Source organism: Limulus polyphemus, unplaced genomic scaffold, assembly GCF_000517525.1.
Source record: "Limulus polyphemus unplaced genomic scaffold, Limulus_polyphemus-2.1.2 Scaffold1979, whole genome shotgun sequence".
NCBI lineage: Eukaryota > Metazoa > Arthropoda > Merostomata > Xiphosura > Limulidae > Limulus > Limulus polyphemus.
Window position 1 is genome coordinate 3,586 of NW_013667589.1, and position 10,717 is coordinate 14,302.

The window sequence follows — 10,717 nt, forward strand, 5'->3', positions numbered from 1 at the left end:
TGGACCTCTGTTTTCCATATATTCTTTTTAAATTAAAATCTTTCAGAAATGTGTAGGGAAAGTACTGATGATTAGAAAGTTGTCAATATAATACCTAAATGTAAAGAAGGACCAAGGAAATTGCTGGGCAATTAGCATGACTTCTGTTCTTGGTAAACTCTTGCAATCTGTTGTCATGGATCAATTATAAAAAGCATCTTGAAGGTTAAAATTCAGTTAAAAATTGTCATTATGGCTTTAGAAATGTTTGTTCTTGTCTCACATAATTTTTTGTATGGTATTTGCTTGTCCAGATGAGGTTACCATTGTTGATGTTGTGTACCTCAACTCCAAGAAGGATTTAGGCCCCTCACAGTAGGCTAATTACAGATGTACAACTTTTCTGTAAATTTCTATGTTTTGACCATTTATAAATCTACATTTTTTAAAAAGTTCTGAAGAACAGAAAATCATGGATTTAAAAATAAACTATTTCCATGGCTATAAAAATGAAATTATTCCACGAGTCACTGCTAAAAAAATAAAACTCTGTAACTATAACAGGATTATTAAGATAGTTGTAGAAGTTTTTCAGAAATTCAACTGCAATCATATGTTAGATGGTTCCACACAGCTTACTTCTGATGTTACATATCAAATAATATTGAACCACTTTACAAAATACTTCTTTAGCTATTTCCAGTTTCCTTTGTGGTTTTGAGTAGATATTTGATCTTATCATTCATTAAAAAGTACTCAAGTACCCTCTTCTTTATTGCAAGCCTCCCCCCCCCCTCTTTCAATCAAAACTTTTTTTCATTTTTGATAATGCAATTTTCCATCCCCTACAAACACCAACCCACACATACACAAAATCTCAAAATTAAAGACAGAAAAATTTGTGGATCATTTTTTTTTTAATTTAATTCAACTCTGAAATTATCAAGAATTGATCATATGCACTAAGAGAAAACAGCATTGCCAGGTCAGTAATATAATATATAGCAATTATCACTAGTAGTATTAGCCAGTGTAGCTTAAAAATTTAGGCTCTAGATCTGCTTTTTATTATTTTTTACTACCAATAAAAACACATCATGAACAGTTTGTAAAATTTATAGCTGTAAATAATGTAATGCAAAATTCATACCCTGAAGACGAAAAGTGGAAGACTTTCGAAACGTCATCCTCTACATCTGAGCTGCATAACTTACGTATAAAGTAATTAGTATACTCACCAATATATTCCTACAAATGTTTCTCTAATACAAATAGTAATAGGCAGTTGCTGCCCATTTCACAGTCAATTACAACTACAAATTACATTAACATTGCCACTAGGCATCTCTGGTTAGTAGCCCAAATATAGGAATAGGTAGTCCTTTTTACACAGTCTGACGCAGAAATACGGTAAATGTCAAATAATATTAATAGATATTTTGTCTAAAAGTTAAAGACTAAATGCCTCTATTGTCTACATTTAATGTTAAAACCAAGATCATTGATTAATTACGTAGATCACAAACCTTTATAGTACCATCTGCATAGGTTAAGTTTGTCTTCATCTTTCATTTTTCGAAGATCCATAATTCTAGCCCAGTGGTAATAGCGTTAATATTAGTGTGGTACTAAGCCTACGTTAAATTTAATATGGGTTGTACTTCGTACTTTCAAAGTAATATCACAGTATCAGGATAAACAATCAGTGACAATACACTACTTCTCACTCCTTGGTAAGAAAAGCGCCACCTAAATATTTTTGTATTCTGATTAGCTGTTCTTAATATGTATTATTATTTAGCAAAAAATGCGGACAACAAGGAACCATTAGGTCTTTCAAGGCGCACCAATTTTGGAGGGGAAAAAAGTAAACTCGAGTAAGGCGTCTGCCTCCACTAGTATCGAAAACAGCTACTTTCATAAGTTTATCTCCCTATAAGAAAAATAAAACTACTCGTAAGATGAGGAATGCGCATTTTTGCAAAATTGAAAATTAAAGTTTCGGCAATCGACATTTTAGAATAAGTATATAAATTCTGATACCTGCAAGGGTTAATAAAATGTTCAATTTCTGCTCCTTTGAAACCATTTGGAGACAATTTTTCACTCAAAGATTGTTAGTTTCTTGTTAAGCACAAAGTTACATAATGAGTTGTCTATGATGTGTCAACCGCGGGTATCGAACCTCGATTTTTGGCGTTACAAGTCAACTGACTTACTGCTGAGCCACCGTAGAGGAGGAGCAGCTTACAATGATATCAACTTCCGACCAGAGCAAGCTGTGTACTTAGAATAAAACTTAAAATAAGTCTGGTAATCCTACGTTCCTACTTATAGATATTAGATAGCTTCGAACGAAATTCAACAAACAAACAAAATCAAGATTAGAATTCATTGTTGCATCATTTTGCTTATCCGCGCTGTTAACAATATTTTAATATTATTACTTTTATGTAAGTATGACGAAACTGAAAATCAAGTAATGTAGAAAAATTACATTTACAAAGTCATTTTTTTTCGTCTCATATACTTTTAATTTGTCATTTGCTGATAAGCATCCATTTTTCTGCTGGTTATAAGTGTTCTTTCACTTTATGTACATAACCTTGTATGAATAAAGCTTTATAATTTTTCAGAAATTTAAACTTGTTGAAGGTTAAGATGCGATCAATAACGGAAATTTAGGTGCAAAGTTAATTACATTTAGATAAAACCCGAATGGATATATTTTGAGCACTTAAATTAATTGTTATTAGTTTCTAGTCTCAATATTTCATTTCAATTAAAGTCAGCATTTTTGACAAAAGATGTCACTAGCTGAGTTAGTAAAGGAAGGCCATGAGGTTGATTTTTGTAAAACGGTTGTGCGAAGGTCACGATAGGACGAGACGCTGGCACAGCTTCTTTTTGAATCAGAAATCTCTTTTTGTCAGAGACTTTAATATGGTGAGAATAAAATATTCGAACAATCAAAGCTATATTTGAGATACGGTTTAGTTATGTTTGTATATAAATTATGATACTGCACTACAATGTGCAGAAAATTTAACTCTATTTTTAGTTTTACTAATATAGTAATAGTGAATAATACTAATACTTGATGGATGATAAAGGAGAGCTCATTTCTGATAATTAACAGATGCTAGGATTACTATCTTCTACTTTTTCTTCAGTTCTTTATATTAGATATGTAAACAGTGTTCCCCATCCTGAACAATTGCTAGAATGAATCTTGATCAGACAAGGTGATCACACTAATTATGAGCTTCTTTCTTAAGAAAAAAATGTAACATTCAAAGAATGATGAGGCTTCTGAACCAGGTAATACTCACCTAAGGATTTTGAATGACTGGATAATTAAGCCACTTGCTACTATTTTTTGTAAGTCCTTGAATAGTGGACAGGTGCCTGATGATTGGAAGTTGGCTAATGTTACTCTTCTTTTCAAGAGAGGTGATAAAAAAAAATTTCAGGTAATTATTGACCTTTCCTCAGTGGAGTGAAAAAATGTAAAGTCTGAGAAAATATGCTTTACAAAGTTATTTAACAAAGTTTGAAATTTTGTTGGACAGTCAACATGATTTAACTAGAGGAAAATCTTGTTTTACTAATATTTTGATTTTGACATTCTTTTAAGAGGATGGTGCTTGTATAGATGATGGTAAACTTTGGTGTATCTGTATTTTTAGAAAGCATTTAACAAAATGTCACATGAAAGACTTCTAAAATTCTCTCTTGAGGGGTGGGTGATTATTTAGCTTGCTGGTGCAAAAAATGTATAGATTGAAGAAAGTGATGTTTTTTATAAATGGAGTTCAGTCAAAGTGGACTAATGTCATAAGTGGGGTACTTCAGGATTCAATGTTAAAATTCAATGAAATAGATGAAGGAATGGTCAATAAGTTGCTTAAATTTGCTGATGATTCTGAGGTTTTGTTACTAGGACTTAAATTACATAGTGAGTTGGGAAAATAATTGACAGATGGTTTTTAATTATAATATGGAGCAAATTAATATATGTTTGTTACCATGATTTGAATACTAATTTTGATGGTAATAACCTCAATATATCAATGTTTTGGGACAACAAGGGACCTATTGATCTATCTTGGCTGTCCTATCCCCTATGTGCTCTAAAAGAAAGATCTTGTTAATCAGTCTCATAAGCTGTCCAAGCAGTGTACTGTTGTTAATGGTAGGATAGAAAGGAACTAAGGTTGTATTAACACAGAAATATGAAGTATACATTCAAAGAGTTTATCATTTCATTATATAGGTCACTGTTTAGGCCTCATTTGGAGTATTGTGGTTAGTCTTAAGTTTCTTAGCCTAAGAAGAACATTGAATTGTTGGAAAGGGTTCAAAGAAGGGCTATTAGGATGATATCTGAGATGGTAAGGATGTCACAAGGACGGGTTAAGATCTCTGAATTTGAGACATTTTAGATTTTTAAATGAATGTATTAATGTATAATCTTTTTTCATTCTTAATGGTGAGAATGGTAGGTCAAGGGGACAAAAATATAAATCCTGACAGGAAAGCGGTCATCTTCTGCTAAGACAATTTTAGTTTTCTAATAGGGTGGTTTATTTTTGGAATGGGATATCTTCAGATGTGGTGGATACAGTAAACTTAAGAGAAGGCTAGATAAATATTTAAATGGCTTGAGGGTTTAATTATTATTATAATGTTTTTTTTTTAAGTTTAGCTTAGTAGGTCAAACAGTTTTATTGGACCAACAGGCCTCTTGTTGTCCTTACATGTTATGACTTTCAGAGAAGAACTGACACTGTAACTTCTATAACACTAACTAGTACTGTGATCAGTGTATTGTTGTAGTTACTTTCAATATATATCTGGATTTTACATGTATATACTTATTGAAAATGGAGATTTACAGTATCTGTGGCATTAATTTTTAATGCTGTATTACTCACTTTGCCAGTCTTGCTGGTATATGATGTTATTAGTAGGGCTATATAAAGAAAGCTTTGAAGTTAACATAACAGAACTAATCTTGTTTTGAATGTTCCCACTTTTGTAACTGCTACTCCCCACTGATATATAAAATGTAGTTGCCAGTGAGGTGCATTTTTAATATGCATATGTATTTTGGTTAGTGATTAGAATCACAGTGTGTGTATCTATCTATCTATCTAGATAAGCAAACATCCACAAACAGTACTCTAAACGTGAGTAATATTTCCTTTAAATCTACTGAAGAGAAGTCATCATGGAGCAGCCATAAATACTTGCATATTACTTGTGTGCATGAGCCAGATGCAGTGATCACCTAAGTCAAGATTTGTATTAAGTATAGAGTTTCTGACCATAACTTCATACACAAGTGATAGAATGTTTGGAAATATTGTCTATATTTTTTAACTACTCTTAAAAACAATGTTGCAGTCATTGACTGAGGTGGCTAAATGGAAGAAAAAATGAGGTTACAAAAGTCCATTTTGCCAATCAAGTTCATTATAACTGCATATACCACATTAGGCTCATTGTCTTCAGTTTATAAATTTAACTGAAAAATAATTTTGTCTAATGTCTGCATTTGGGCTTCTATAGTTCTTCATCATCATCATCAATTTACAGCTAGAAATACCCTAGAGTTTAATGCCATCTGAAAACTACTAATTTACAAAATATCATTAAATTGAATATAAATGAGAAAAAGTATATGCCCAAGCACTTATGCCTGAGAAAATCCATGTAACAAGGGTCCAGTTTAACTGGACTCCATGTATAAAAACTTTTTTCTCTTATCTAATTATCTTACAGTCCATTTTATTAGTTTATTCCCAACCCTCATAAATGTGATTTTCTGAGCTTTTGTGCAGAATTTTATCAAAAGTATTTAGAAAATCTAATTACACTAAGTCTGCATCCAGATAAGACATAGCATTCTCAGAAAAGTTAACAGATACTAAAGAAAGATATCCGTTTAGTGAATCCATGATGATCTTTTATGATTCAATTTATCAGGCTCTCTGTTCCCACTAAAGAAGTAAGACTAATTAGTTTATAATTTCCAAGGAAACAATTTAAGAACAAACTGAAAATGATTATGCTTAAGCTATGTCTAATGAAATAGTAATGATTCCACAATTTTAAATTTTCTAAATAAAGTGAAGGAAATAAGAAGTCAACTTTACAAGTAATACCACTAAATAAATCAAAAGTGTTTCTTCAATAAGTTGTATTAAAGTTAACATACCAATTAGCAAAGTGTTTTATTATTATTATTATTATTGGTGTTCAGTGAAAGTTTTGGAATCTCAAATGCATTTCGATTACAAGTGAATTTTGGTAAGCAACGCTTGATCTTAAAACATGGGAGACTTTTGGTAAGCACTACTTGTTTTTAAAACACAGGAAAATTTTGTAAAGCAATACTTGGTCTTAAAACAGGTGAATTTTTGTAACAATACTTGATTGTAAAACATTTTGTTTCTTTCCAAATTGGATATTCTAATACAGGGTATGGTGTTTACCTCAAAGTTCAAGATGCTCAAAAATCACAAAACAGCTTTACATTTTCAGGCTACTGAAGCAAAGAGAGCAAAGCTAACTGATGAGGAAAGACAAACGCACATATCTCCACTTAAGTCAGCTGGCTGGGCTTTGACTGAAGGTAGAGATGCAATTTACAAAGAGTTTATGTTTAAAAATTTTAATCAGGTAAGTGTAGCTGTGTTGAACAAAATCAAGTTAATTTTCAAATGTACAAGACAAGAAAAACGAGTGACATGCTGAGAAAGCATGTTAGGCTTAGGTTTACATACTGGATTAAATGGATATTTTAAGTTTTATTCAAATATCTTTTTAGCAGTGTATATTTAAACAAGTGTATTCCAAACATTCACTTGGCAGTCACATGATTAATAACTTAAGTGTTCATAACTAGTACAGACTTATAATATTTCTATAAAATGCTTTTTATTTGAACAGATTATTGTGCCTGGGTACATAAACTGATTTGAATAATTACTTAAATCATGTTATTAATTAATTTTGGTCTGAGAAGAATTAATGCAAATTTACTAATTTGTTTTGTAATTAAGCACAAAGCTACACAATGGGCTATCTGTGCTCTGCCCACCAAGGGTATTGAAACCCGGATTCTAGCGTTGTAAGTCCGCAGACATACCGATGTGCCACGGGGGGATTAACTACTTTAGTAGATGTTTATTAGAGAGTAGAAAAATTGAAAGACGGGACTTTCGTTTCTTAGCTTTACAGACAGTGTATCAGTAATCAACATTGGTGGCAGGCCTCATTAGTGTCCATAAGTTTTCTTATGGTGTTAAACATACACACCTTCCCATCTGTCCTAAACATGTTAATACAGCAAATGGCACAGCAATTAATGCACCATATTTTCTTATTTTAGTTTATTCCTTTAAAAGTACATAGAAAACAATAAAAATGACTTGGAACTTTACAAGTTCCATATAAAACTTTGTTTTATATTTTTTTAAGTAATATTCTCCTTAAAATTTGTCAGGTGGCTTTGATTCAGACTTGACATAGCTTATCCTAGTATAAAAATTAATTAATGACTTAACTACCTCACCATCTATTGAACTTTTTTATAGTTAGTTTTCGACAGTTTTTTTTATCTCGTATGTATGAGAAAAATGGCACGCTTTTTGATGATGCTATCAAATAATTTTTACTAAATTTATTCCAAGTAATATTTCAATGGAATATGGTATGAAACTCATAATAACTGGATATGATATCTCAGAATAATAAGGAATGAACTAAATATTAACCTATTAAAGGTGTTGTAGGTGCAAAAAATATTTAATATTAATGTATACATAATTTACTGATGTTATGAAAGGGCAAGTCATACATTCTCATACAATCAGTAGAATTGTTGAATGGTGAAAGTCATGTGCTATTGACCATGTATTTGGTATATATCATAAAAACAACAAGGGATTATTTGGTGTTTCAAGGCTGTGCCTACACACCCATCCTACAAAACATGGTATAAACTAGACCCATCCTTTATCATTGATTCCTCTCTAAAGTTTTGTAAGGTCATTCACAGACTTTACTGTTAAAGTTATAATTATGTCCTATGAATGATATTAATGTAAATATAAAAAGCAAAGGCTCAAGCACTGACTCAAACGCACATCACTAGTAATAAAATTCCAGTTTGACTGGACTTCATTGATAACTGTATATTCTCTCTTGCCGAGTCACTCTGCAATCCAATAACTAGTCTCTCTCAAACTCTCACCATTATAATTTTCTTAGCTAATTTCTGTGTGGCACCTTATCAAAAGCCTTTTGAAAAGTCTTAAGTACACCAAGCCCACACCAGCAATGGTATTTTAGACTTAGTTTAATAGAGGACAAGTTCATATGGAAATAGTGACTCCTTGAAACTTAGATTTTACTGAAGTGAAAATGTAGTAATATGTGGCCTGGAACTGGCTCTTACCTTAGTTTTACAACACACACTGTAAAAGTGTAATAGTTCATGATATTAGCTTTTGAACATCCCATTTAAAGAGGGTGATCTGAAGTTACAAGTAGCTTTGGATTGCCAAATCTTAAGTTCTAGTTCTAATCATGGGTAAATTGCAAAAATAAAATATAGTAGGAAACAGTTTACATTGAAATATTTTGTTACTTGAGGTATTCATGAGAAGTGTACATCAATTTACTAAACTATTCATGTATTAGTTTTCTAACAGAAGATTTATACTTAAAGTGTCTAAGTATGTTTTTCAAGGGTTAGTTCATAAAGGAGCTTGTAGCTTTGTGTTTTACAAGAAATGTAGACATTTATTTATTTATTTGCAACTCTTGTAGGCATTTGGTTTTATGACCAGAGTAGCAATGCAAGCAGAGAAGATGGACCATCATCCTGAGTGGTTTAACGTTTACAATAAAGTTCAAATCACACTGAGTTCACATGATGTGAATGGACTCTCGGATCGTGATGTGCGACTGGCTAACTTTATTGAAAAGACTGCCTCTTCTGTATCAGACAAGTGACAGGCTTAGAGCTTTTCTATGACTGCTGTATGGACATTGGACATTAACATTCCTTGTACTGTGTTATACTAACGTAGAATACTTAAGTTGTATACTTTAAAACGTACTCAAATAAAAGTAGAAATGAGACAAAGCAGCTGAGGTTATTGTTCATTTTGAAATTAATCTGCTGTGTTCGAGGCAATAAAATATTTTGTTCTAAGCTGTAATGTTTAGGTTTATTCAATTTCTTTTCCATTTTGAAAATAATATTTTAAAACCAGCAACTAACATTATGTGAAGCTAACAAATATTGCAATAAGCTTACATCAGTTGTTTCTTAAGCCTTTTTATTATTCTTGAATTTCACATTTTCTGTATTTTGAATACATCTTACAGGACATAAGAAATTCTTTCTACTTTGAATTATGGAATAATTTGTATATTTGTTTACTGTTACTGTACTAGGTAATTGTGTGAATGGGTTTTGTTGCAGTTACGAGAGACCAAAAGTTCAAAAGACCTAATGAAATAAAAGTTTTGTCATTGTACTTAAATGTTCTGAATAAATCTTGCTAGTTCTGAAATGGTGTTTTTGTATAGTTATTTGATATTTACTAATATATATACATATATGTGTGTGTGTATTTTTATTTTTTACATTGTTCTGTATAACTGTTTGAAATACTGTACATTGTCTGCAAGAAATAAAGTTTTTGATTTTTTTTAAATAATTATTTAGATTTATGCATGTTAGAGCACTAAATGAAAGTTTTGAAGCCAGGGGGACTATTCAATAAGTAAATAAAATAGTAATTAGGTAGTTGTTCAGCTGAGTTGCATTTACACAAGGGAAAAAAGTATAGATGTTAACACCTGGGTTGTTTTATTTCTGCTTATATCAGAGAATTACATTAAACATTAGTACAGTAGCTTTAGTACTAAAGAGTTTTGGGAAATATGTATTTGTGACATTACTTTGAACACTGTAATAATACAAATGAGGTAAACTTGGCTCAGTGGTTAGCATGCTGGAATGTGGATCTGCAGGGTACATTGTCTATGAATTACATTAAACATTAGTACAGTAAGTAGCTTTAGTACTAAAGAGTTTTGGGAAATATGTATTTGTGACATTACTTTGAACACTGTAATAATACAAATGAGGCAAACTTGGCCCAGTGGTTAGCATGCTGGAATGTGGATCTGCAGGGTACATCGTCTATGAATTACATTAAACATTAGTACAGTAGCTTTAGTACTAAAAAGTTTTGGGAAATATGTATTTGTGACATTACTTTGTACACTGTAATAATACAAATGAGGCAAACTTGGCTCAGTGGCTAGCATGCTGGAATGTGGATCTGCAGGGTACATCGTCTATGAATTACATTAAACATTAGTACAGTAGCTTTAGTACTAAAGAGTTTTGGGAAATATGTATTTGTGACATTACTTTGAACACTGTAATTATACAAATGAGGCAAACTTGGCCCAGTGGTTAGCATGCTGGAATGTGGATCTGCAGGGTACATCGTCTACTTTCCATTACTCTAAATTAAAAAATTGTACCCTATACTTTGGAACCATGGGTGTTTTCATAGGTGCCTAACCAGGAGAGTAGAATGGGCACATGCTATTATGAATATTTTTAATGGAAAACTTTCTTGCCTTTTTCTATTGCCAGTTGTTTTTTTTTATAAATTCCCCACTTTTAAGAACGTTTAGGTGC

General features: G+C 31.6%; 1 protein-coding gene across 1 annotated transcript; it reads left to right on the forward strand.

Moving 5' to 3' along the window:
- The first annotated feature begins 2,791 nt into the window (after positions 1 to 2,791).
- On the forward strand, positions 2,792 to 9,574 carry LOC106465547 (probable pterin-4-alpha-carbinolamine dehydratase). Its single transcript, XM_013925772.2, has 3 exons — positions 2,792 to 2,925; positions 6,529 to 6,666; positions 8,821 to 9,574. Exons 1-3 carry the CDS (start codon positions 2,818 to 2,820, stop codon positions 9,004 to 9,006), a joined length of 432 nt encoding a protein of 143 aa, XP_013781226.1. The 5' UTR covers positions 2,792 to 2,817; the 3' UTR covers positions 9,007 to 9,574.
- The last annotated feature ends 1,143 nt before the right edge of the window (positions 9,575 to 10,717 follow it).

What these genes read in the sequence shown, in the direction of transcription:
- LOC106465547 (XM_013925772.2), top strand. Translation starts at nt 2,818, where the DNA reads ATGAGGTTGATTTTTGTAAAACGGTTGTGCGAAGGTCACGATAGGACG. An exon ending in TTGTCAGAGACTTTAATATG is followed by an intron (nt 2,926 to 6,528) that starts GTGAGAATAAAA and finishes TTACATTTTCAG; the next exon opens with GCTACTGAAGCAAAGAGAGC. An exon ending in TGTTTAAAAATTTTAATCAG is followed by an intron (nt 6,667 to 8,820) that starts GTAAGTGTAGCT and finishes CAACTCTTGTAG; the next exon opens with GCATTTGGTTTTATGACCAG.